Genomic DNA, 26,253 nt, shown 5'->3' on the forward strand with positions numbered 1-26,253 from the left:
TGGTCAGTGGGTAGGTAGATGTGGGGGCCTCCTCCCCCCCCGCCCTCCCCTGGGCCCATGAACATAAAACACCACAGAGCCGGGTCTTGCAAAATGCTCCACGTGTATTTCTGGGAGGTCGGCCTCCCTGAGGCCCAGGGCGGAGGTAGGGGGCTCTGTCTCCTGCAGCCCCGAGCGGCCGGCCGCGTGTCTAAGCGACGTCGTGGATACGACCCCACGCGAGGCTTACGTCTGGGAGCAGCGGCCGGATCCACGGCCAGACCGGGCCCCCAGAGGAGACGGGCGGGTGGACGGCACACCCCGGGCTCGGCCGCCAGCCCGGGCCAGGGGGCTCAGGCTCCTGGCCGTGGGAGCTGGATCGCAGGGAACGCAGGGGGTTCAGTGGGGAGGGAGGCGCCCCTCAGCCAGGGGCAGGGCCCGGGCCCCTCGGCTCCAGCGCCCGGGCTCAGGGTCCCGCCGCTGCAGGTCCCCGCGGGCGTCGCAGCGCTGGCCCACGCAGCCGCACTCCTCCACCTGCGTGTAGCTGAAGGCGCGGCGCGATCCGTCCGCGCAGCGCAGAGTCACGTTCCTGGGCGAGGCCCGCAGCTCCTGGCAGCAGCGGCAGCTGTGCTCCAATGCCCGGGCCTCCAGCGAGTACCTGCGAGCGGCAGGGGCTCAGCCTGGAGCCACGCACCCCACCACGCACCCCCAGCACCGCCCGCGGGGACACCCGGCTCTCGGAGGCACGCTGGCCGTCGTCCAACAACCACAGGTCAATACTCCCGTGGCTGGCCCAGCCGGCGTGGCTCAGTGGCTGAGCATCTGTGATGAACCAGGAGGTCCTGGTTCGATTCCTGGTCAGGGCACGTGCCTGGGTTGCCGGCTCCATCCCCAGTAGGGGGCGTACAGAAGGCAATCAACCAATGATTCTCATCACTGATGTTTCTCTCTCTCTCCCTCTCCCTTCCTCTCTGAAATCAATAAACGTATATTTAAAAAAATACCCCCACGGCTGGTCTCAGGGCTTGTTGGGGGTGTGCACGGGGGGCTCACCAAGCCACGGAGGGGGACGCTGCGTCTGGTCTCAGTAAATAGGGTCACATGATTCCTAACAGCTAAGGGCCTCGGTCCCAACCCCAGCCCCGAGCCCTCAGCCCACCCAGGACCCCTGCTGGCCCCTGTCGCCCCGGGCCACTTGGGGGAGTAGTTACTGCTTCCCCTTCCTGCCCCCCTCGCCCCCACCTCCCCGTCTGCAAACACGGAGCCCGGGGAGCCGGCCACAGCCACTGGCCTGCCCGGGGGGCGGGGGGGTGGTGGCTCACGTACATGGAGGCGGTGTCCCCGCAGTTGCCCTGGCAGTAGGCGAGGCGCACGGGGCCCGCGGAGCTGCAGCCCTGCAGCCGGATGACCTGGTGCTTGTGCTGGACGGTGCAGGTGGACTCTGGGAGGGCGGGGCGCAGAGGGTCAGGGCTGCCCAGTGCTCCCTGAGCCCCCCGCCCCCCACGGAGAAGCCCACTCACGGTTCTGGGGCTTGGGTGGCGGACAGGAGAGGCAGCAGCCGTCCTTGCTCAACTGAGCCTGGTCCTGGGCCAACAAAGGGGGTGCCATCAGTGCCCGGCAGCCCCGGAAATGGGGTCGGGACGCAGGGCCAGGCTCGGACGGGAGTGGACCGCGCCCGGGTGGGAGGGTGGCCTTGCAGCCCTGCGGGGCCGGCTGCACTCCCCATCCCGTCGGCGCAGGCCGGGCAGGCGGCAGGCCGGACTCACCGCCGGGCAGCTGAGCGGGGGGCACGCCTTCTTCGTGGTCACCACCACGAGCCCGTCCTGGTGCTGCTCACACTCGTGGGTCACACAGCGGTCGCCAGGCTCCGACCAGGTCTCTCCGGGCTGCAGGGCCCCCCAGCTGGTGAGCGATCTCCCCAGGGACCTCCAGCGGAGGGGCCCTGCGTCCGTCTGTCTGTCCCCAGCCTGTGGCGTCCGAGGGTCTCCCTGGCCTCTGCCAGGAGCGTGCCTGGCAGGGACGTCGCCCCGGGGACCCCAGGGCCCCGGGATCCCGCCCTCTCAGCCGGCGCTGTCCTCACAGGGCCTTCCCCACGGGCGGGGGAGGGGGTGGGGCTGCCCCCTCCCCCCAGGCTCCTAGGGGTGGCTTTGCTCCGCCCCCGCCTGTCTGCAGCCCCTGTCTCCCCAGCGGAGGACACCCCAGCAGTCCCGCTGCCACTACTCACGGAGAAGAGGCGGGCGGAGCCGTCGCTGGTGTTCATGACGCAGGCCACCTGCACGCACGACCCGCAGCACTGCCCGCTCTGCACCCGGTACTCCGAGCCCTGCGGGGAGGGGGCACGTGCGGCCTGAGCCGGGGGCAGCGCCGCCAGGGGGCTCGGCATGGGGGCGGCGGCGGGCACTCACCGCTGGGCAGTGGCTGTGGCAGGTCTGGGTCTCACAGCTGATCCTGAACGTGTCCGCCGGGGGCCCGCCGGGCACCTCGCACCTGCAGGTCTCGCACGGGCTGGAGGAGACCACGGCGCCGGGCTGCCGGAGGCAGGGCGGCCGCGTCAGCAAGCTGGTGGCCCTGCCTTCCTGGACATCCCCTCAAGGCTGGGGCCCTGCCCCCCAGGGTGGCCCTCAGGGCCTCGGTCTCCGGGTCAGAGCCCCCAGGCTGAGTCCCCACGGAGGTCACCATCACCCGCCCGGCCGGAGAAATGGGCGGGGCCTGTTCGCGCTCAGCATGGAGCCGGGTGCTGATCTCCGGCGGGTGCTCACCTGGTACAAGGTGCCGTTCACGCTGCAGGCCATCCAGGCTGTTGGGAGGAGAAGCAGCTGCAGCCCCGCCCTGGGCGCCCCGCACCCCTGCCCTCCCCCCGCCCTCTCCTGCACCCGCCCCCTGCACCCGCCCCCCGGGCCTCCCAGGCGCAGTGCCCACGCTCATCACCAGTGGCCCCTTCTAGCTGTGCCCGAGCGAGGCCCGGCCCCAGGGGGCAGCGCCCGTGCCGGAGCGTCAGGGACAGGCCTGGCCGCACACGGGCTGCGGGCAAGCTCACTCACCGCATTTCTGGCTGGGGCAGCAGGCCCCCTCCTCGTGGGTCAGGATCTGGCGTGTGCCCTCGGGACAGGCCGGGAGCGCCGGGCAGTAGCTGGTGTTGCAGGCTGCGAGGGGGGAAGGAGGCGCTCAGAGACCTGCGTGTCGTCCCCAGGGGTGCTGACCGCCCAGTGGGTGGGGGTGGGCTCTCCAGGGGGCACTGCCCGCCCCCAGGGTGTGGCTTCCTGGCAGCCTGGGCCGACGAGCCCCACCCTCCCGGGACACCTGCTGGGGTCACCCGATGAGGCCACAGCAGGGGCAGGCACTGCCCGTCCTGGACTGTCCCCCCGGTGCCAGCGCTGAGAGCCCCCATGGCAAGTGGCCAGTCCCGAGCCAGCGCAAGCGACCCTCGGCAGACCTGAGGACAGCGGCCACCCCCACCAGCCCGGGGCTCACCGCAGGTGTATTGGGGACAGCACTGGCCGGCCTGAGGGGACGCAGGCACGGGCACGAGTCCGGGCTCGGGGCAGGCGGGGGGCGGCGCGCAGGGCTGTCTCCGGCAGCTCATGGTCCACGTGCCGGCCTCGCAAGTACACTCCTGGCAGTCGGAGCTGATCGTGTGGCCAGGCTGCAGGGGAGGCACACATGAGCCCCAGCCCCGGTCACCTGCCTGTCCCGGAGGTGGCCAGAGGCAGGGGCGCAGGGGGCCTGAGGGAGGGGCTTTACAGTGAGGTAGTGCCTGAGGCTTCCGGGGGCCCCCGGTGACCAGCTCCTCCTTCACCTCTTAGCAGAGCAGGAGGGGTCCCAGTGAGGATGGGGCTGGCCAGCACCCACACTCCTCCAGGGCCCAGGGCTCCCCGTCCTGCTGGGACACTGTGTCCCCCTCGCTGCCCCCCCCCGAGCCTCTGGCTCTGAGAGGAAGCCCTGCCCCCCCAGAGCCCCACACTCACCTCCACAGGCTCCCCGTGGGGCCCCAGGCAGCCTGGAGGGACAGAGATTAAGGTCACTGCTGGGCAGCCACGGCCCCCCCATCCAGTCTCCGGGGCAGAACCCGCGGACCCACAGCCACAGGAAGCCCCCGGTCCCGCTGAGGGCACACCCCGCCTGCCCCAAGCCCCCCGTGGGGACGTACGAGGGCAGCCCGTGGGCACGCAGACTTCCTTGCTCGCGCTGAAAAGCGTCATGCCCTCCGGACAGAAGCAGCCTTCCGTGATGGGGCCGGCGTTCTGAAGGGCCCTGCAGGGGAGCGGAGGGGTGTTCTGGCTCCTGTGCCCTCCCCCCTGGGGTCCTGGGGGGTACGGGAGGGAGGGGCAGGCACGTACATGAGGCTGACGCTGTCGCCCCCATAGCAGTAGGACGGGTTGGAAGGGCCGCAGGGCTGGTACACCTTGTCGGCGGGGCAGGTGAAGGCTGTGGAGAGAGAAGCCACACCTGAGGCCCACAGCTCCAGCCAGGCTCTGGCGGAGAGCGGACACCTGCTGGGGGCCCCTCAGGCCCCACCCCTGCGCCGTGGGGCCAGTGTGCTCTGCCCTGGAGCCCGCCCACCCTCTTCCTCTTCCTCCTCCTCCTCCAGGAGGCCCCCCGGCTATGCTGCCCGTGGGCGGCACTCACGGCAGGTGTGGTTGGTCCGGCCGCGCCAGTCGATGCACACGCCGCGGGAGGCGCAGAGCGCGGCGTACAGCTCCAGGCCGGAGCACACCACGTCGGCGTTGGTCATGTGGCAGTGGTCGAATGCGCAGCCCTGGTAGTAAGGCCTCGGGGGGATCACGGCGTGGCACGGCTGGAAGACGCTGCGGCCAGGGGCACGCGGTCACGGGGCAGCCCGGCCTCCAGCCGCCAGGCTCAGGCTTCCCCAGGAGACGGCCCCGGGGGCGGGGACAGCTGAGCCCCTCGAGTGCCTGGTGCCGCCGGTTCATGTGGCCGCAGCATGGCCATTTCTTTTTGCAAATTCCCCACTGGGCTCCCCCTGGCCCTGCAAACCTGGGTGACGCCTTATGCACAGGTCCACCGTGAGCTGGCCGCCAGAGCTCAGAGGCGCCCGCCCGCCCTGCCCAGCCCTGCGCCTGGCGTGCCAGCAGCAGTAGCACCCGTGGGCGGGCCAAGAGACAGCTCTGCTCTCCAGGGGTGCCCGCCTCCCCAGGAGCCCGCAGGCCCATCTCTCCCCACCAGCCCCGACGGTGGGGTCAGCCGAACAGCCCCCCGCCCCCCACAACCACTCCCAGAATCTCACTCGCTCAGAATCAGCTCGCAGATTGGCGAGGGCGGGCACGGGGCAGGCGGGGTCGTGGGCCGCACCGTAGGGCGTGTCGGGGGAGGCCCGTGGCAGGACGGCTGGTCGGGGTTTGTCACCTTCCAGTACCCGGACATGTCCGAGCAGGAGGTCACCACCGCCCCGCCAGGGAGGCGGCACTCGTCCTTGGGGTCATTGGTGCAGGTGCCTGGGGGAGAGGGCGGGACGGAGTCAGGCAGCCACGCCCACCTTCCGGGGCCAGTGTCCTCAAGCTGCACCAGTGGGTCCCCGACCACCCTGTGCTTCCCTCACCCCGGGAAGCTGGACCCTGGACAGCTCCCAGGAGGAGGGACAGGTGGGGCCTGGGGGGGGGGGGTGTCCCCGCAGGCTCAGCGCTCAGGGCAGCTGCACGCTGCCGAGCACCCGGCCCCTCCCAGGGACTCACTGGCAGGGAGCGTCCTCCCAGTGGACACTGTCAGCAGCATTTAATGACCAGGGACGGGGCTGGCGTCCCCGGAGCCAGGCAGGGGTGGGGGAGGGGGGGCTCACCGCACTGCCCCTCCGTGTTGTTGGCGAACTTGCTGAAGGGCACCTCCACCGAGAAGATGAGGCCCGTGAACATGACCTGGACGCCGATCTCGGGGATGGTCACGTACATCCTGATGCCGACTTGGGAGACGACGATGCCGCCTTTCCGGAAGCCCGGGCTGACCACCTTGTTGTTGAAGATGATCTAGACCCGGCGACACGCAACACGCAACACGCAACACACCGAGGGGAACCGGACAGGCCGTCAGCCTCTGCCCCGCCCACCCGAGCGCCCCTGCACCAAATGCACCCGTAAGCCCCGCCCACCCCGTGTGAGGCCCCACCTCATTGGTCATCACCCAGCACCCCGCCCACCCTGTGCATGGCCCCACCTCATTGGTCATCACCCCGCGGACCGGCTTGCGGGTGAGCACAACGCGCTCCTGCCGGTACTCCACGATGATGGACTGCGGGCAGGACAGCCCGTCCTCGGAGTCGCAGAAGTAGTTGTCGATGAGCACGCGGAAGTGGCCGTACACGGGCACGATCTGCTGCACCAGCACGTAGGTGCAGTTGTCCAGGAACGTGTAGTAGGTGCCGTCAAAGGTGATGTAGTGGGGGTCGCCCCAGCCGCTGCACACACCTGCGGGCGCCAGCAGGGCGTCAGCGGGGCCAGCGGCCGCCCCAGCCGCGCCCGGGCCCTCCCCAAGGACACATCTGCCCCGGGCACCAGCGGGAGCCGCGAGGCCGGGCTCTGAGCCGCCGGGAGGTGCTGGAGGAGGCCTACTGTTGGGAAGCCCTTCCTAGTGTCGCACCCGAGTCCCTGCCCTACCGCCCGGCGGGCTCCCTGGCTCACACTGGCATTGGTAGTGCAGGCAGCAGCCATCCTGGTCGGGCACCTTCAGGGCAGGGTAGCCGTTGGCGCAGGTCGGCTCGGGCACATGTGGGCACGGGCGCGGCCCCAGGGTGATGACGTTGTTGCCCTCACAGGTGGCCTGGGAGCAGTTAGGCATGGGCCAGGTCTGTCCTTTCTGCGGGAGCAAAGACAGCTGCAGGCGCCCGCCCAGCCGCCCCTCCGCGCCCAGGGAACGGATGGGGACCGTGCTGTTGGGTCCAGCACTGGCCAGGCCTCCCGCCCCCATCCCACTGAGTGCCGACTGCCGGGCTGGCCAGGAGGGTCCCCGATAAGAGGGTGTGAGGGTTGCCGCCTCCCTCTCCTTCCATTTCTACCCTGTTCCCCACACGTGGGTTCTCCAGGCTCCACTCCTGGTCCTCTACCCTGACCCCACACACCCTCCCTCGCTGTCGGGCCCTGCCCAGAGCACCAGCCACCTGCTCCGGCCCCCTTCTTCTGGCCACCTGGTGGACACAGCCCCGCGCTCGGCTGCAAAGCCGTCATCACCCACTGAAGCCAGGGCCTCAGTGGGTGATGGAAGGGGGCTGGGGTCCCACACCAGCCCAGAGCCCCCAAGAAAGGCGGGAAGGGTAGGTTACCGTTCTTGGGGGGACAGCATTGGGGCAGCCTTGCGTTGTGACAGTCACAGGGGCCGAAGTGGAAGAGCCAGGAGGGAGGGTCGCCGGGGCGGTAGGTGGCGTGCTGCTGGGACAGGTGTGGTCCATCTGCCGCACCACGTGGCAGTCCAGGCTGCACACGGAATAGTAGCAGTGGCCGGCGAGGTCCGCCTCCTGGTATATGATGGACCCTGCAGACAAAGGGACGGCCGTCAGTGGTGTCCGGGAGGGCAGGGCGGGGCCGACCGTCCACATGGTCCACCCCAGGGCTGATCTGGTCAGCGGCCTTCCGACCAGACGTCCGTGGATAAAGGCTCGAAGGCGGCCCAGGCGAAGCTGTGATCACAGCGCCTGTTTGTGGGTCACACTGTGGCTGTGTGAGGAAGGGGGACCCGTGACGGGGCAGCACAGCCAGGCAGCCGTCACCTACCTGCGGGGTAGAGCTTGTCGGACACGCTGCAGTAGCACGTCTGGACTGACGGTGCTGCCGAGCTGAGGGCGGTCACCGTAGGAACCACCGAGGAGGGCTCTGTGGTGGGCAGGGACTTGGTAGAAGTCACATAAGGGGTCACGGAAGTCAGAGGGCAGCCTGGTTGGGGCTCACAGCACAGCACGCGGACCTCATAGTTGAGGCACATCTTGAACCTGCCTGTCTGGTCTCGGTTGTGGCACACCAGGCCCACATCGGGGCTGCACTGCACCACCTGGCCCAGCCGGTCGATGCTGACCTCGGGGTGGCTCTCGGCTCGGCACTCCAGGTGGGTGATGTACTCGGGCCGGCGGCAGATCTTCTCTCCACTGTGGATGATGTTGCTGTAGGTTTCCAGGTCTCCTCCGTGGGGCCCCGGATACGGGAAGTCCACGTCGAACCACTTGGTCCACGTGCACTGTGGCTGGCAGCTGGTGGTCTCCGATGTGGGATGGGTTGTCTGAGGTGCAGGCACAGGAGTTGTGGTGGTTATGGGAGCTGAGGTGGTGCTGGTTTCTGGCACAGGGGTACTGGTTTCCGGCACGGGGGTGGTGCTGGTTTCCGGCACGGGGGTGGTGCTGGTTTCCGGCACGGGGGTGCTCGTTGTTGGCACAGAGGTGGTGCTGGTTTCCGGCACGGAGGTGGTGCTGGTTTCCGGCACGGAGGTGGTGCTGGTTTCTGGCACGGAGGTGGTGCTGGTTTCTGGCACGGGGGTGGTGCTGGTTTCCGGCACGGAGGTGGTGCTGGTTTCTGGCACGGAGGTGGTGCTGGTTTCTGGCACGGAGGTGGTGCTGGTTTCCGGCACGGAGGTGGTGCTGGTTTCTGGCACGGAGGTGGTGCTGGTTTCTGGCACGGGGGTGGTGCTGGTTTCCGGCACGGGGGTGCTGGTTTCCGGCACGGAGGTGGTGCTGGTTTCCGGCACGGGGGTGCTGGTTTCTGGCACAGGGGTGGTGCTGGTTTCTGGCACGGAGGTGGTGCTGGTTTCTGGCACGGGGGTGGTGCTGGTTTCCGGCACAGAGGTTGTCCTGGAAGTGGCCATGTGGGCGGTTGTCTCAGTAGGACTGGTGATACTCACAGTTGGGGTGCTGGGTGTGGTGATTGGTTCGAAGGTAGGGCAGCCTGGTTGGGGCTCACAGCACAGCACGCGGACCTCATAGTTGAGGCACATCTTGAACCTGCCCGTCTGGTCTCGGTTGTGGCACACCAGGCCCACGTCGGGGCTGCACTGCACCACCTGGCCCAGCCGGTCGATGCTGACCTCGGGGTGGCTCTCGGCTCGGCACTCCAGGTGGGTGATGTACTCGGGCCGGCGGCAGATCTTCTCTCCACTGTGGATGATGTTGCTGTAGGTTTCCAGGTCTCCTCCGTGGGGCCCCGGATACGGGAAGTCTACGTCGAACCACTTGGTCCACGTGCACTGTGGCTGGCAGCTGGTGGTCCCCGATGTGGGGTGGGTCGTCAGAGGTGCAGGCACAGGGGTTGTGGTGGTTATGGGAGCTGAGGTGGTGGTTTCTGGCACGGAGGTGGTGCTGGTTTCCGGTATAGAGGTGGTGCTGGTTTCTGGCACGGGGGTGCTCGTTGTTGGCACAGAGGTGGTGCTGGTTTCCGGCACAGAGGCGGTGCTGGTTTCTGGCACGGAGGTGGTGCTGGTTTCCGGCACGGGGGTGCTGGTTTCTGGCACAGGGGTGGTGCTGGTTTCTGGCACGGGGGTGGTGGTTTCTGGCACGGGGGTGGTGCTGGTTTCTGGCACGGAGGTGGTGCTGGTTTCCGGCACAGAGGTTGTCCTGGAAGTGGCCATGTGGGCGGTTGTCTCAGTAGGACTGGTGATGCTCACAGTTGGGGTGCTGGGTGTGGTGATTGGTTCGAAGGTAGGGCAGCCTGGTTGGGGCTCACAGCACAGCACGCGGACCTCATAGTTGAGGCACATCTTGAACCCTCCTGTCTGGTCTCGGTTGTGGCACACCAGGCCCACGTCGGGGCTGCACTGCACCACCTGGCCCAGCCGGTCGATGCTGACCTCGGGGTGGCTCTCGGCTCGGCACTCCAGGTGGGTGATGTACTCGGGCCGGCGGCAGATCTTCTCTCCACTGCGGACGATGTTGCTGTAGGTTTCCAGGTCTCCTCCGTGGGGCCCCGGATACGGGAAGTCCACGTCGAACCACTTGGTCCACGTGCACTGTGGCTGGCAGTGGGTGGTCCCGCGTGGTATGACCGTGTGTGTGCTGGGTATGGTTTTGGTGGCCGGGGGCACATGGATCGAGCTGGCCGTCCAGCGCTGTGTGGAGGTCCAGGGGGCCTGGGTTTTGGCTGTGTCCTGTGGGGTCGAGCGCATGGCCCTCGATGTCCCCGGTGGGGTGGTCCTCTCTCCGCACACATCCACCCACTTGCAGCACTGGATCCGGATTTGGTAGTTGTAGCAGATGGGGGGCAGCTGGTCCTTGTTGAGGCACAGCAGGCCCACGCTGTCGCTGCAGACCACGGTCTGACCCAGCTCCGCCAGCGGGGTGTCCGGGAAGCGCTCGGCCCTGCACTGCACCTGGCTGGGCCGCTCGCAGAACGCATACCCTTTGGATCGCAAATTCTGGAACGTGTCAAAATCTCCACCGTTGATCCCAGCCTCGGGGTAGCTGCCGTCCAGCCACTCGGTCCAGCTGCAGTACTCCCGCAGGCAGGAGATGATGCTGGGCTGAGAGGTGGTGGGCACACCCGGGACCTCGGAGGGCCCTGGGGCTGAGGTCGCCACGGAGGCTGTGGTGGAAGCAGTGGTTGAAACTGGCATTGGGCTGGGGGCTGAGCCAGTTGTTTTCACAGGTGAGATGGTGGCTGGGGCAGGTGTGGTGGTGGCTGGGGCAGGTGTAGAGGTGCGAGTGGTGGTGGCTGGGGCAGGTGTGGTGGTGGCTGGGGCAGGTGTAGAGGTGCGAGTGGTGGTGGCTGGGGCAGGTGTGGTGGTGGCTGGGGCAGGTGTAGAGGTGCGAGTGGTGGTGGCTGGGGCAGGTGTGGTGGTGGCTGGGGCAGGTGTAGAGGTGCGAGTGGTGGTGGCTGGGGCAGGTGTGGTGGTGGCTGGGGCAGGTGTAGAGGTGCGAGTGGTGGTGGCTGGGGCAGGTGAGGTGGTGGCTGGGGCAGGTGTGGTGGTGGCTGGGACAGATGTGGTGGTGGCTGGGGCAGGTGAGGTGGTGGCTGGGGCACGTGTAGAGGTGCGAGTGGTGGTGGCTGGGGCAGGTGTGGTGGTGGCTGGGGCAGGTGTAGAGGTGCGAGTGGTGGTGGCTGGGGCAGGTGTGGTGGTGGCTGGGACAGATGTGGTGGTGGCTGGGGCAGGTGAGGTGGTGGCTGGGGCAGGTGTAGAGGTGCGAGTGGTGGTGGCTGGGGCAGGAGTGGTGGTGCCTGGGGCAGGTGAGGTGGTGGCTGGGGCAGGTGTAGAGGTGTGAGTGGTGGTGGCTGGGGCAGGAGGGGTGGTGGCTGGGGCAGGTGTAGAGGTGCGAGTGGTGGTGGCTGGGGCAGGAGTGGTGGTGGCTGGGGCAGGTGAGGTGGTGGCTGGGGCAGGTGTAGAGGTGCGTGTGGTGGTGGCTGGGGCAGGAGTGGTGGTGGCTGGGGCAGGTGAGGTGGTGGCTGGGGCAGGTGTAGAGGTGCGAGTGGTGGTGGCTGGGGCAGGTGAGGTGGTGGCTGGGGCAGGTGTAGAGGTGCGAGTGGTGGTGGCTGGGGCAGGTGAGGTGGTGGCTGGGGCAGGTGTAGAGGTGCGTGTGGTGGTGGCTGGGGCAGGTGAGGTGGTGGCTGGGGCAGGTGAGGTGGTGGCTGGGGCAGGTGTGCAGGTTCTTGGGGCAGGTGTGGTGGTGGTGACAGGGGCTGTGAGCACGGACGTGTTGGTTGTGCTGTAGGTGGCAGGGCCCCGGGAGGTGGGGCAGGCCCGGGGGGAGCAGCACAGGACCCTGATCTGGTAGTTGAAGCAGAGCCCTGAGACCTGGTCCCTGTTGTAACAGGTCAGCCCTGCGGTCGGGCTGCACTGCACATGCTGCCCCAGGACCTGGAACGGCACGTCAGGGGCATGCTCGGCCTGGCACTCCACCGCCCTCGGGGCCTGGCAGACCCGGTACCCGTGGGCACGGAGGTTGTCCAGCGTGTCGAAGTCACCGCTGTCGAGGCCGCGTCCCGGGCGGCTGACGTCCAGCCATGCTGACCACTGGCAGTCCTCCCCACAGGCGGGGCCGGGGGCGACGGAGGCCGTCGAAGGCCGCGGCCTGGGGGTGCTGGCGGGGGCTGGGCTGGTGGCAGGGCTGGGGCGCGGGCCGGGCGGGCCTGTGGAGCTCATGGCTGCGGGAAGAAGGGACAGCAGGGGGCCCAGCGTCAGGGACCAGCACGCACTCGGCCCCGCCCTGACCCGTCCTTGCCCCCTGCCTGTCAGCGGCCTGTCTGTCCACGATGGGCACCCGGTCCCCGGGGTGCGCCGCAACTGACCTCCACGACGGGAAGCCCGCCCCCTGAATGGACCCTGGACACGGGGACCCAAAAGCCAGAGTTCTGGGGACTCCTCACTCTTGGGGGGATCTCTGATGAGGCGCTAGGATGCCCCCAGAAGCGGGTGAGGACCGCGGTGTGCGGGGAGCGGCGGCTGTGATGGGGTAGGACAGGGGCATCCTCCTCTCGGCCAGCCTGGGAGCCTGCACTGGCAGCGCTGCCCTGGGCACCAGTCCCCCGGGGGCCCAGGGAGGCCGACCTCCACGCAGGTGACGGCCCTCTGCCCGCTCTAGTCCCTCCCCATCGAGTCTCAGGGCCAGGCCACCCTGCATGGTCCTGGCACAGCTGCCTACCGCTGGGGGTGGGGGAGGAGGAGGAGGAGGTGGGGCTGCCTACCGCTGGGGGGCGTGGAGGAGGAGAAGGAGAAGGTGGTGGGGGGGGCGGGGGAGCTGGAGCTGCAGGCGTGGACGGTCCTCTCGATGGTGCCATTGGGCCCGCAGCGGGCGGAGATGCAGCCGCCGGTGCCATCCGTCGTGTGGTAGATGACGTCTCCCGGGCGGAAGCGCCGCCCGTCATAGCTGCAGACACAGGCTGTGGGAGCAGAGCCCCGGGCGGGTCAGGGGCTGGGGTGCGGGAGGACCCCAGACCCCGGCCCTGAGGAAGGCCCCCTGCTCACCCTTGGCATCGTAGGCGCACCGCACGCCATTCTCCGTGCAAACGCTGGCGGCAGAGGGAAGAGGTGAGGCTGGGGGGTAGTTCGTCCCAGCTCGGGGGGGAGTGCGGGGGGGCAGGAGCAGCCCCTTGGGGTGCCCGTGGGAGCCTGGGGTCACCCTCCAGGGAGGCCCCTCCAATCAATGGCCCGTGAGCCCCACTGACTTCCTCCCCAGGGTGTCTGTCCTGGGTCCCTGGGTGGCCTCAGGCACCGCCCCCAGCCCCATCCCTTCACCCCCTTCCCTTCACCTTCCAGGCCCCTCCCCCCCCTGCAGCAGGAGGCTCTGTGACCCAGGGAAACCCAGGCCACCAGGACCCCTCCCCTTGGGCCCTCTGGGAGGCGGCCTGTGGGGGCCTCGTCCTGAGGGTGGGAGCCGGGGGAATGCTCATGGGGCCACTCACCAGGAGTGGCAGTTCTCGTCCGAGGGCACGACCGCACCCGGCTGGTACGACTTGCCCTGGACTTGGCAGGGCGGCGGCGGGGGCGGGGTCGGGCACGTGGCCACACACTGCATGGCGTCCTCGTCAAAGATGGGAGCCTCCGGCGGGCATTTGGGGTAGCAGCCTGGGGGCCAGGGAGACTGAGTTCCAGTACACGGCTGCCCGCCGCCTCGCCCTCGCGGCCGCCGCACTGTCCCCAGCCCCGGGCCTTGCCCGCAGCACCACAGGGGGTACCAGGCTGCACCCACAAAGGCATGGCGAGGGGTCAGGGAGAGTCCGGCGGTTCAGGGTCCCAGGCCCCCCAGGACAGCCCCCCCACCCCCCGGCCAGCAGCCCAGCCCACCTTCCAGGCCACGCGTGTCGTGCAGGCACTGGCCACGGGGGTTGCGGCAGGTCCGCAGGCAGGGCACCCCGCAGGGCTGGTAGTGCCACTCACACTGGCCCTCGGGGTTGTAGTAGTCGCAGAACAGGGCTGTGGGCAGGGACACGCTCAGCCTGAGCCGGCCTCCCACCAGCCCAGGGGGCAGCGCCCACAGAGGGACAGCTGGGGCTGCCCGCTGGCCCACCCAGCTCCCTGCATCCCCATTTTGAGCAAGTCCCATCGGCTGTTCTGGACTTTTCCCTCCCATGACTCTCGGACGTGGCCTTGGAGGGCGTGGCCGAGACTCCTGTGGCTCAGACGGGCAGTGGGGAGGGTGGCCGCTGGGGCCCCCTGCCTCTCAGAGGCACCCCCTTGGGGTGGGGGACTCGCTCACAGCAGCTCCCCAGCTATGTCGCCCTATGGACAAACTGTCCGTGCTGGAAAGAGGTGGGGTTGGGGGGCTCTGCTACCTCTCAGTTCCAGAAGATTCTACCACAGCTGCCTTTCTCCATCAGCAACATACACACCCATTTCCTTTCCAGCTCACCCCACCCCTCCCAGGGGTGAGCACGCAAACTCACGGCAGATGTCCGGGGTGCGCCAGGCCACGCACACGCCCGCGTCGTGGCAGGCCTGGGCGTAGGCGGCCACGGCGGTGCAGAAACACTCGCAGTCGCCCCCCGAGTCACAGGCGCACGCGTCGCTCACGCAGGCCTCGTAGTACGGGGCTGGCTCCACCTGTGGGGGACAGGCCTCAGATTCTGGGGACGCCCCCAGGGTGCTGGCAGGTTCAGGCCTGCACTGTGGAGCTCAGGCACAGCAAATGCAGGCTCCCCACCGGGTGGCCCGGGGGGGCCCCCCCCTCCCAGGCGCCCGGAGAGAGGAAGGGCCGCGTACGTGGGCGTGGCAGGCCTGGAAGGTGGCGCTGTTGATGAGGCTGCACTGCCGCTGCGCCCAGGACTTGCGGTAGGGGTTGGCGGTGCAGGGGTCCCGGGGGGCCGGGGCGTCGGGGCAGGTGGGGGAGAATTTCCAGCTGTTGCCGAACTCCAGGGCGTCGCCCACCACGGACTGGCTGCGCGTGGTGAAGTCGTTGACGGCGTTGTCGTCGAAGTTCCCGCACAGCCCGCAGACCCGCCCCTGCAGACGCGGAGAGTGGGGGGCCTCAGGGCAAGCGCAGGGGGGGCCGGGGCCCCTGCCCTGCCCCGGACCCAGGAGAGGAGGGGCGCTTGAGGCTGACGGCCCTCCCCGGGGACAGGGGTGAGGGCTAGATGGTGTCCCCCTAAGACAGGCTCAGGCCCCGGGTGTGTCCTTGTGTGGAAACACGGTCCCTGCAGGCGAGAGGCAGTGAACATGAGAGCGTGCTGGGGGGAGGGAGGGCGGGGACGGGCGTCCTCGGACGAGGGACGTGAGCAGCCAGACAACGCACAGCGGGGAGGCTTGTGGTCTCGGAGGCACGGGTGGGGTGATGTGGCCACAAGCCCGGAGCCTTCGGAGGGACCAGCCCTGCGACCCCTGCGACCCCTGCGACCCCTGGACGGGACCTCTGGCTCCAGACCGGTGCTCTGACTTGTCCCGCAGCCACAGGACCTGCCACCCACAGCTCGAGGTCTCCCACCCCCCCCTCCCGGGAGGCCAGCCCAGGCCCACACCCGCCTCTCTTCTGTCTGTCTTTCTCCCCCACCCCACACCCCCTGCTTCCCCGTGGGTCTGGGACAAGGGGGTGGCAGGTGGGTGGAGCCTCACCTTGAACTCGGGGCTGAGTCTGAGGAAGATGCTGGTCTTCTTGTCCCACAGCAGCACCAGGCCGGCCTCGGTGTCCACCACCAGGTAGATGCCCACCTGGCGGACGGAGTAGGGCGCCTCCTGCCCCGGGCCCTTCTCGATCACCTCCACTTGCCCCTCGCTTAGCTTCAGCTCGTAGCTCTGCGCAGGGAGGGGTCACTCAGGGGCTGGCGGGACCCCAGGCCACCTCCCGGGAGGGTCCACCGGCCAGTGGTGCCATCCTGGCTCGGCCGTGGCGTGGGGCCTCCTCGGGGTTCCTGGAGCCCCCACGGGTGCCCTGGCCCTGCCCGGCGCCCCGCTCACCCCCAGGAAGATCTTGATGGCCTTGGAGCAGGTGGTGCCCGTGGTGCCGCAGGGGACGTTCTCCGTGACCACGCGGAAGGCGTCCTGGGCGCTGCCGTTCCCGCCACAGTGGTCCTGCGGGGACAAGGAGGGTCCGCTCACGGCTCACGGGCGGGGGGAGGCGGGGCCAGCCCGGGGCCTGGCGCTGGGGCCTCTGGGAGGGCGGCCGCCGTACCTGCACCAGCGTGTACTCGCAGGCCCCGTCGAAGCTGTAGCGCTGCCCGTCGAAGGTGAGGTAGTGGCCGTCGCCGTACACGGCGCAGGTGCCCAGGCAGGGCTGGTCCGTGCATTGCCACTTCCGGCTCTTGCAGGTGCTGGGGGAGGGGCGGGGTGGGGTTGTCAGGCCCCAGGCGGGCTGGCTCGGGGGGCAGCTCCAGCCCGAGGCCTCGCACCCCCTGCCGGCCCCCCCGACGCCCCAGCCGCACATACCAGGTGTTGCAGCCCACGCGGATGGTCTGGCCCGCGGGGTAGCTGGCCTCGTTGTGCATGCAGGGGCAGGCGTCTGGCGCCACGCAGCCGCCCTCGCCGTCAGCCACCAGCCCCGCGGGGCACACGCAGCCGGGCACGCACTGGGGGCTGTACTGTGGGCGGGGCAGACACACTCAGTGCCCAGGGACCGGGCAGACACTCGCAACGAGGGCAGAGGGTCCCCCGAGGCCCTCACACTCCCAGCGGGATCCTCCTGGGACCAGCCTGGGCGGGGGTCTCCACAGGGGGCCCCCAGGGCCCAGCAGGTGTGGGGTCACTGTGGTCCTGGGCGTGGGGGTCACGGTCACTCACACAGTCCATGTCCAGGGTGTGGCAGCTCTTCTGGCAGCCGGCGCCCGCGGCCCCTGGCGTGGCGTTACGGCAGTCCACGTACACCATGGGGGGGGCACAGACTGCGCGGGAGGGAGGGGCGCTCAGAGGACCCGCCCACGGCGCCCCCACCCGTAATTCCCTCCAACCTAGGCTGTGCTGTGCGCATGTGTGGATATGTGTTTGTGCCCGCGTGTGTGTGTGCAGTGTGTGTGTAGCTCGTGTGTGTGCGCGCCCCCCTGACACCCCCACTCTGAGCCCCGAGGGCTGGGCCTGCCTGGCCCCGACGCTGACCGGCACCCACCCGCTGGCGTGCGGGGTGTTTAACCCTGAAGTTTCACGGGAAGATAACCAAGGGCCCGTCCCTCCTGCCCCCTCTCCCTCCTGCCCCCTCTCCCTCCTCTCCCCTCTCCCTCCTTCCCTCACCTGGGTCGGGGGTGTTGCCTCCGATGCAGGTCAGTGTGCCCTGCGTGCAGGTGCTGAGAGGAGAGGGCGGTCAGGGGTCCGCCCCGCCCCTCCTGCCCCTCCTCCGCCCTCCTGCCCACCCCCTCCCCTCCTGCCCCCTCCTACCCTGCAGGGCCCTTACCAGACAGCCCCCCGCTCGTGCAGAGACTCCCCATTGGGGATCACGGCGTCCCCGTGGTAGCAGGGACAGCTGGCGGCCGGCACACACTTGCCCGCGTCGTCCAGGAAGGTGCCGTCGGGGCAGGTGCAGCCGTCCACGGGCACGAAGCTGATGGCGCAGGTGGGGTCCTCGCGGCTCAGGGCGCGGCAGGTGGGCTGGCAGGTGCTGACGTGGTAGCGGTAGGTCATGGACGGCGGGCAGGTGTCCAGGGGCGCTGCTGCAGGTGCCAGGGCGGGGGGGGGCACTCAGCACGCCGCCCGCCTCCCCAGGCCCCGCTCCCGTCCCCACCGGGCCGCCCTCCTGCGCCGGGACCCACCGCCCACTCACCGCAGACGCCGGCCCTCCAGCCGCCCAGCAGCACGCCCCGCGCGGCGCAGGCGCGGACGTAGGCGGACAGCGCGGCGCACAGGCAGTCCTCGCTCTTCTCGCAGTTGCACGTGTCGAACAGGCAATTCTGGGCGCGGAGCGTGGGCCGTCAGGGACCCGGCCCGCACCCCGGAGCCTGCCCCGCACCCCGGAGCCTGCCCCGCACCCCGCCTGCTCCCGGACCGCCCCCCCCTCCCCCCCCCCCCCCCGCAGAACTGCAGAGACCTGGGCCCGCCCCTGTGACCACGCCCAGCCCTGCTGGCGGGGCTCGGACTCTCGGGCAGGTTCCCAGGCTGGGGCGCAGCCCGCAGGGGGGCAATTAGCCGTTTAAGGGGGAAGTTCCAGAATGAGTTATTCAGTGAGCTTTTTGCATTTCTTCTGGTCCTAGCGGCCTCATATATAGAATATAAATAGATATTGTGACATATTTGTTCTCTATTATATGTTTCGAAACTTTGCTATTTTTCCTATCCCTCCATATTATTATTATTTCTTTAACAGTTTCTTAGTGATTTCTTCCCCAGGACTCCCACTGTCCTTCCGTTGATTTTTCTCCTTCGTGGACGCCATGTTCTTGGGAAGCTGGTTTGGACCCAGTTCATGGCCTTTTGGGCTTCCTCCACGTGAGCAGGAGTTCGCTTTTTGAATAAGGAGAATTATATGTCACGGGGGGCGGGGCATCGGGGTTTTAGAGACGCCTGGGTGGGCGTGGCCAAGAAAAGGTGGGGACCGCTGGGCTAGAGCATCCGGGCGCCCCGCCCCATCCTCTGCCGCGGGGGCGGAGCAGGGCTGGAGGCTCCCGACACCCCGGAGACCGGAGACCGTGTGCACGACTGACTGACTGAATGGGGACTGGTCGGCCCAGACCCCGCTGCACGGCCCCGGGACCACACCGGGCGCGGGCGGGCGGCTCACCGAGTAGTAGGGGCCGGGGTTCACGGCGGCGTGGCACGGAGCGAAGGGGCCCTGCGGGCCGGTCAGCAGCGAGCACCAATGCTGAGCGTACTTCTCTGTGGGCAGAGGAGGGAGGGGGTCGCGGGCAGCCGGGGTGCCAGGCTTCTACCCGAATTCCCGCCGTGCTGGGGCGAGCGCCCCGGGGCTCCCGGGCGCCCACCTGCCTGGGTCCGCAGCCCGGCGCTTGTTCCTTTTCTCCGGGGCGCACCGCGCGTCCACCTTCACCGCCAAACGCCCCTGCCCCCAGCCCCGTGGGCAGCCGGAACGCCCCTGCCCACCCCTGCCCTCCCCCCAGCTTCGTGGGCAGCCGGAGCGCCCCTGCCACCACCACCACCACCCCCCGTGGGCGGCCGGAGCGCCCCTGCACCTTCGCCCCCGTGGGCGGCCGGAGCGGCGGGGCGCGGGTGCGAGCACGTACCGTTCTCCACGCTCAGGGCGCAGGGGTCCTCCAAGCTGTTCCTGACGTTGGGACAGGCGGCCTGGGTCTTCCAGGTGTTGGCGAAGGCGGCGGCCGTGCCCTCCACCACGCTGCTCAGGGTGCGGAAGTCGTCCGCCTGGTTCTGGTTGAAGTTCCCGCAGAGGCCTGGGGCCGGGAGGGGGGGGCGGGCGCGTGAGACGGGAACAGCCGAGGGGCGGGGCGGCCCGGGGGCACCGGCCGGTGGGCGGGCGGGCGGGCGGGCGGCGCTCTTACCGCAGGTCTGGCCGCGGAGCGCGGGCGCTGCCCTCAGGAACACCTGCATGGTGGGCACCAGCTGCACCTCCACCTGCAGCCCCAGGCGCGTCTGCGCCACGATGAAGAAGGTGGACGGTCTGAAGAGCGTGACGGCGGCTGCGGACATAGGGCCGGGCTCAGGGGGGTCCCGGGCCGGGCTCAGGGGGTCCCGGGGCGGGCTCAGGGGGCCCCCCCGGCCGGGTTCAGGGGGGTCCCGGGCCGGGTTCAGGGGGGCCCCCCGGCCGGGTTCAGTGGGGTCCCGGGCCGGGCTCAGGGGGGTCCCGGGGCGGGCTCAGGGGGTCCGGGGGCCGGGGCGGGGCGGGGCCTCACCTGCCGAGACGGGCAGCTGGGTGACGAGCTGGTTCACTAGCACCTCCCCGCTGGCCTTGACCTCCACGACCTGGGAGCAGAGGGCGCGTTCGCAATGGGGGCGGGGGGGGGGGGGGCTCTGCGGGGCCCCAGCCGCCCCCGAGGCTGTGAAATGTGCCTGAGGCCTCTGGCCCGACAGGAGCTGATGCCCCGTGTCCCCCGGACCGTGCTCACCCCAAGTTTTCTACAGGGACCGAGGAGGCGCTTTTGTAATCACATAAAATCCGAGGTGCTTTTATCCACAGAGAAGCCACCACCCTTCGTGGGTGGTTGGAGCAGCCACCCCACCGCGCTGCCCTCGGGGATGGACGCAGTGGCCGGAGCGGGAGGTCCTGGGGCCAGGCCAGGCGCTTGCTGCCCATGGAGGGCAAGGGCCAGGGCGGGGGCAGTGTCCCCCCCATGAGGCCCGCCCCTCCCCAGCCGGGCTCTGCACTCACCGTCTGCCCCCCGTCCAGGCTCAGCGTCAGGCTCCGCAGGCAGGTCTCGCTGTCCGTCAGGCCGCACCTGCGCAGCTCGGCCAGCACGGTGAAGGCGCTGCTGTTGCAGGGCTGCGGACAGCAGACGCCGGGCCTCAGGCTCTGCCCCGCCGCCTCCCCTTCCCGCCCACGCCGAACCCCAGAACGCCCAGGGCCCAGGGGGTGGCCCCACAGCCGACAGCAGTCCCGCGAGGACCCGCCGCACCTTGGCCAGCACGTAGCTGCAGTCCCCGTGCACCGTGTACGGCCTCTCGTCGAAGGTGGAGAAGTGGGCGCCTCCCAGCACCGCGCAGGTGCCGGGGCACGGAAGCTCCCGGCAGCTCCACCGGCCCCCAGAGCAGGTGCTGAGGCAGAGACAGGCCTTGGGTGCCGCCCCGCGTTCTCCCCACCCCCGGCCCCCCGCGGACCGCCGAGTGGGAGAGGACAGAATGTCGGGCAGCAGCCCCAGGAGGGGCCATCCCAGGGCAGGGGGGGGACAACATGGGGGGTGGGACGGGGTCCTACCAGTTGGTGCAGTCTGTGGAGTAGGTGGCCCCCGGGGCGTAGGTGGCCCCGTTGTGCACACAGGGACACTGGGACACGGGGATGCAGCCCATCTGGCCGATGTCATCGAGCACCGTCCCTGGGGAAGCGGGCAGGCTGTGTGGCAGGTGTGGGGGGGGGGGCTTGTCCACGCGTGAGCATGCGGAGCGGACGGGCCCTCTGCTCTGTGGCCCTGTGCCTCGGCCCCTCCGTCCCAGGGCTCAGCGGCCACGGCCGGGTCGGGGCCTTCCGGCAGCGGGATGCAGGAGGCACCTTGCAGTCCTGGGGGAGGGGGGTGCGGGGGAGGGGGGCTCACCCTCGGGGCAGAAGCAGCCGGCCACGCAGTGGTCCTCGCAGAGCTGGGAGTGCTCCAGGTTGGAGCAGGTGTCGGCGCAGGGCGAGCCGCACTCCCGGTACTGCATGTTGTGGGGGCAGGTCTGGGCTGCGGGGAGGAGGCGGGCCTCGTCACACCCCGCCCAGCTCGGGGCCCAAGGCAGGACAGGGGTGGGGGGCAGGGGGGGCGGGCAGGGCAGCGCGACACTCACGGCAGAGGCCGGGGCCCCGCCAGTCCAGGGGCCGCCCGCCGGCGTGGGCGCACTGGCGGGAGTACTCGGCCAGCGTGGGGCAGGCGCAGCCGGCCAGGTCGGCGTGCTCGCACAGGCACAGGTCCTGCCGGCAGGCGCGCACGTAGCTGCCGGCGTCCACCAGGGCGTTGCAGCCCAGGAACCGCTCGCCCAGCAGCAGCTCCTCGCAGAGGCCCTGGGGCAGAGCGGGCATCTGAGTCCGGGCTCGGGGCCTGGGTCCCCGGTCCCCTCACCCCGGCCAGTGACCCCGGCCCGGCCCAGCCCGGCCCGGCCACGCGGGGCTCACCGAGCTGATGGAGCAGTTCCCCGGGGGCTCAGGGGCGGGGTCCTGGCACTGCTCCGTGGGGCCGTCCAGCTTCTGCATGTTCCCAAACTCCACGTCGCTCAGCTTGGTGCCTGCGGGAAGCACAGGGCTGGCTGTGCAGGCCCTGGGGCCCCTCCCGTCCCACGCCCGAGGGAACTCAGCCATGCCCGCCGCCCCGTCCACACTGCTACATGGACATGCGGGGCTGTGAAGATGACAGGAGGAGCCACCGGGCACAGGCTGAGGCGGGCACGCAGCCCAGAGGGTGGGAGAGTGAACCTGAGCGCCTGCCGGCCCTCGGAGCCCGGCCACGCCTGCGCTGGAGCTCCCTGGCCAGGGCCCCGGGACGCTGGGCAGGCTCGGTCCCCCAGGGCTGAGAACCCCTGATGGGTGGGCTCCCAGGGCCTGGCCGAGGGGGCCTGGGGCACTGCTGGGTGGCAAAGCCTGGGGACACAGAGCAGTGACGGGGCCTAATGTCAGGTGAGGGTGTGTGTTCAGGGTCTACCACAGCCCCGAGCAACCTCACTGAGAAAGCCGGCAGCTAGGATCACATGGGCGTGCTGAGAGCATGCCTTGGGCTGGGATCACATGCATGTGCGTGTGTGTATGTGTGTTTGCTGGGATCGTGTGGGTGTGTGCAGGTGCATCCATGCACATGCCTGTACATAGCTGTGTGCAGGTCTGCACGCATGTGTGAGTGTACATGCGTATGGGTGCAGGTGCACCAAGGTGGACTTGGGCCCTGGCAGCACCCTGCAGGGAGCGGAGTGGCGGGCGTGGGGCGCGGGGCGCAGGCTCACCGTGGGAGAAGAACTCGTCGAAGGTGGGGACGCCGTTGAAGTCCCCGCAGAGCCCGCAGGTCTGGTTGGCGTACTTGGTGTCCAGCTCGAGCTGAGGGAGAGGCCGCGTCAGGCCGGGCCCACCAGGGCGTCCGGCAGGAGGCACCGCGAGGGTGGAGCCTGGCACCCCAGGGAGGGACTCAGGCCGCTCAGAGGGCACCTGGGCTGGGGACCCGCCCGCGCGCCCCACGGAGCCACGGACCCAGCGGCGTCCAGTCTTGGAGGTGACGCCCCGGCCCCGGCCCCCACCTGCCCACCCAGCTTCACCCGAGCCCTCCCGCCCGCCCTCCCCGCGCCACCGCGGGGCCTGCGGTCCCCCGACTCACCAGGAGGCTGCCGTCCTGGTTCCACATAAAGACCAGGCCCAGCCGGGCCACCACCTTCAGGTAGCTGGCGCTGTGCTCCACCAGCACCCCTGACTGGCTGAAGGGCAGCTGGGTCCTGGGGGAGAGGGGCCGGTGTGGACAGGGTGGCGGGGGCTGGACCCTGGCAGGGAGGGTCCTCCGGCCATGGCTGTGACAAGTTCCCTGAGCCACGGATGGGGCAGCGGGCGGGACAGGGACACTCCCAGGAGCAGCACAGAGCCTGGTGGCCAAGCGCAGGGCCTGGGGGCACGCTGCCCGCCTTCACTCCCGAGGGTGACCCCACGTCCCCCCCCAGGACCGCCCCGGGGCCCAGACTCACGGGCGGCCGTTGACCAGGACGGAGCCGGGGCTCAGCTGCAGGACCAGGCCGCGGAGCTTCATGGTGACGCTGAGCGGGGCGCCGGCGGGGGCGTCGGGGCCGCGGCGCAGCTGGACGTTGAAGTCCTCGTAGGCGGCCCCGCAGTGCGCCGAGAAGACGTAGTTGCAGCGGCCGGGGAAGCGGAACACGTCGCCGTCGAAGGTCTTGTAGTGGAAGTCGCCCCACGTGCTGCAGACCCGCCCGTTGTGCGCCGGGTTCAGGGCTGTGGGGAGCGCGGCCGTGCTGAGGGCCCCCCTCCGCCGGCACCTGCCCGAGCCCGGGCGCCTGGGGGGTCCTGCCAGCACCCGGGGGCCCTTTTCCAACACTTAGTGTCCACCCAGGAAGCGGGGCCCCGGCCTGAGGGAGGAGGACCCCCGACCGCCGCCCCCAGCCTTGCGGGGCCACTCACCGCGCACCACGGGGGCGGTCCTCAGTGGCGGGAGGATGTTCACCCGGCGCAGGGCGTCGCCTGCGGGGACAGGGCAGGTGACACACAGCCCCTCCCGCTCCTCTGCCCACACAGCGGGGGGGTGGGGGGGGTTGAGGGGTCTGCCCGCGCCTGTGGCTCCCACGCCAGCTGGCTCTGCTTCCTCAGGCCTTCGCCCAGCCACCTGCTGGCGGTGCTCACGCCGACGAGACCCGAAGGCTCCTTACGCCCAGAATCTCAAAACGCCCACAGGGGCCCAGCGCTGGAGCGGTCCCCACGGTGCCGAGGTCGGGGCAGGGAGCCCCTGGGAGCCCCTGGGAGATGCCCCTCGCCTCCCCCCGCGCCAGGGCCGGGAGGGCAGCAGGCCGAGCTCTGGGCCCCGCACAGGCAGCGTGGACACAGACCCACCCCGAGAGGCGCCCGCCAGCCCCTGCCTGCATGTGGGTGTCCCCAGCCAAGCCCTGGCCCCGCGGTGGGGCCGGCTGGCAGGCACCCAGGGTGGGTGGCCCCTCGGGTCCCGGGACGGGTGGGGGGCGGCCCTGAGAGGAGGGCAGACTCACCGCCGGGCCCCTGGGGGGCGGGAGGGAGGTGCGGGTGCTCCTCTCTGGGTGCAGAGCCGAGCTGGGCCCCGCCTGTGGGGAGAGGAGGGCTGGCCTGAGCCGGGCGGGCGAGAGGCGTGCGGTGCTGGAGGGAGGGCCATCTGCGGGGCTCTGGGCCGGCCGCCTGGGCCCTCCAGGAGCACCCCTCAGCTGAGTCCACCAGCTGGGGGTCCCCCAGCCAGACCTGGGATCCCCAGCGCATCCACTCGCTACTCCCTCATTCACACGGCAGACACCGTGCCCAGCAGCGCCCGAGGCGTGGCCTCTGAGGGGCCCGTCAGTAAACCCAGGGTCCCGACAGCTGGTCAGGAGGTACCGGGCTCCCCAGGAAAACGGGGCAGGTTAGGGGCCGAAAGTGGGGAGGAGCTGACCCTACAGGGGGTGCCGGCCACAGAGCGGGGGGTGCAGCCGGCGAGGCCGGGGGCCCAGGGACGGTGGTGTCAGCCCCAAGGCCGCCCAAGTACTGGAGGCTGATTTCTGGGGTCCTCAGAGGCAGGCAGTCCAGATGGCAGAAGGGGCACCAGCCCACCCCCGGGGCCCGAGGGGGAGGGGGCCGAGAGCTGTGAGCACGGGGAACCGGAGGGCGAGTCGTGTGGGTCAGGGCTGCCCACCGACAGGGCGGCGGGTGGGCAAGGGCCGGGACCCGGACCTGCAGCCCGAGCGCCCACCAGCCCCGGGAGCTGGACACGGCGGGCGGCTGAGGCGGAGTCCGAGCTCCCGGAGCTGCTGGCGGGCACCCTCAGCTGGTCTGGAACAGGACAGGGCCCCTGAGCCGCCGCTCCCGCTGGGACCAGGGCCACCATGGACAGGGCAGCCCCAGGAGAGCCTCACCTGTGTGCTGGGCGCAGGCCAGGGCGAGGGCGAGGGCCAGGGCCCAGAGCCGCGCGGGCTCCCCGAGGCCGACACCCATGTCGAGAGGTGGGAGAAGTGGCCGCCTCTGGGGAGGGCTGCAGGCAGGAGGCTTTGTACCCGGGCTGAGGCCACGTGACTCCACCGGGCGGGCAGGGCTCGGCCGCGGCCCCCCTCACCCAGGTAAACAGTGGGCACTGGCTGTGGGCTGGCCGGCGGCCGGAACCAGGCAGAGATGAGTGTGTGTGCCAGGGGGGTGGGGGGGTGGGGGGGTTGGGGGGGCTGGCTTCCTGAGGGCACCCCCAGTCCTAGCTCAGGCGTCCTGCGGCTGGGCCCCCGCCCTGGGGATCGCTGTGACCCGTGCTCATGCAGCCAGAGGTCACGGGTCTCCTCACCAGGCCAGCCTTGCGCTCACTGGAGAGGGGATTGGGGGTCCGCTCCCCAGGGCAGGCCCTTCCTCCCCACCCCCCACCCGCGCAGCCCAGCCCACTGCCGTCGGCTCCCTGCTGTGCTGCAGCTCCTCGCCCTGGCAGACAGCGGGCAGTGGGCAGCTGGATTCACGGTGGCCTGTAGCTGTGAGGACAGGGGTGTCTGTGCCTAGCTTTGTGGCGATGCCACCTGGCCAGGCACCGTCCCCCAGGTCTCAGCCCTGGTGGCTCCGGCAGAAACGGCACCAGAGTGCGGACCCCCGGCCCCAGGCCACAGCGTGCGGACCCCCGGCCCCGGGCCACAGCGTGCGGGCCCCCGGCCCCGGGCCACAGCGTGCGGACCCCCGGCCCCAGGCCACAGCGTGCGGACCCCCGGCCCCAGGCCACAGCGTGCGGACCCCCGGCTCCCTCCGAGGAGGGGAGGCAGCTCAGGGAGTGGGGGCGGCTGGGCTGGGGTCTGGGACCCGAGGGGCTCAGAACTGCTCTGAGAACTTGCGGCCACGCTCAGGACCTGCCCAGGCTCCCGGTCACCTGGTGCTCAGGGTCCAAGCCCTGGCTCAGCCCTGGCGCCTGGGAGAGAGAACTCACTCCTCCCCCGTCGCAGGCGCCTGGGGGACAATGAGCGAGCGAGTGAGGGGGTTGGTGAGGGATCGCACAGGGGAGGGGGTGCCGGCAGGATGGGTGGCGTGGGACCCGACGTCCTCAACCCCCAACGTCCTCAACCCCCAACGTCCTCAACCCCCGACGTCCTCACCCTGCAGCACAGGCGGGAACCCGGCCCGGCCTCGGAGCCGGACACCTGTCACCTGGTGCTGAGCCGGGCGGAGGGGTCGGGGCAGGCGGACGGGTCTGCTTGTCC

The 26,253-nt window shown here is 70.2% G+C and overlaps 1 protein-coding gene across 1 annotated transcript; it reads right to left on the reverse strand.

The window, feature by feature from the left end:
• Positions 1 to 378: 378 nt before the first annotated feature.
• MUC5AC (mucin 5AC, oligomeric mucus/gel-forming) lies at positions 379 to 25,088 on the reverse strand. The gene is made up of 51 exons (XM_059710920.1): positions 24,949 to 25,088; positions 24,079 to 24,150; positions 23,501 to 23,560; positions 23,053 to 23,314; positions 22,695 to 22,809; positions 22,330 to 22,420; positions 21,512 to 21,621; positions 21,187 to 21,400; positions 20,958 to 21,083; positions 20,624 to 20,741; positions 20,325 to 20,463; positions 20,081 to 20,191; positions 19,605 to 19,674; positions 19,254 to 19,391; positions 18,981 to 19,145; positions 18,524 to 18,618; positions 17,570 to 17,696; positions 17,204 to 17,459; positions 17,044 to 17,096; positions 16,600 to 16,700; positions 16,249 to 16,400; positions 15,995 to 16,133; positions 15,781 to 15,894; positions 15,439 to 15,618; positions 14,593 to 14,832; positions 14,277 to 14,433; positions 13,678 to 13,806; positions 13,296 to 13,458; positions 12,859 to 12,902; positions 12,579 to 12,773; positions 11,631 to 12,038; positions 11,082 to 11,114; positions 7,695 to 10,664; positions 7,247 to 7,455; positions 6,609 to 6,783; positions 6,145 to 6,395; positions 5,774 to 5,957; positions 5,225 to 5,432; positions 4,606 to 4,784; positions 4,317 to 4,404; positions 4,127 to 4,230; positions 3,945 to 3,976; positions 3,451 to 3,622; positions 3,021 to 3,122; positions 2,739 to 2,776; positions 2,385 to 2,507; positions 2,204 to 2,302; positions 1,746 to 1,865; positions 1,500 to 1,563; positions 1,306 to 1,420; positions 379 to 637 (listed from the first exon to the last, which is right to left on the reverse strand). The coding sequence occupies exons 1-51, from the start codon at positions 25,025 to 25,027 to the stop codon at positions 379 to 381; spliced, it is 9,948 nt and encodes a 3,315-aa protein (XP_059566903.1). The 5' UTR covers positions 25,028 to 25,088.
• Between the last annotated feature and the right edge of the window lie 1,165 nt (positions 25,089 to 26,253).

This window comes from Myotis daubentonii, chromosome 9 (genome assembly GCF_963259705.1).
Source record: "Myotis daubentonii chromosome 9, mMyoDau2.1, whole genome shotgun sequence".
Lineage (NCBI taxonomy): Eukaryota > Metazoa > Chordata > Mammalia > Chiroptera > Vespertilionidae > Myotis > Myotis daubentonii.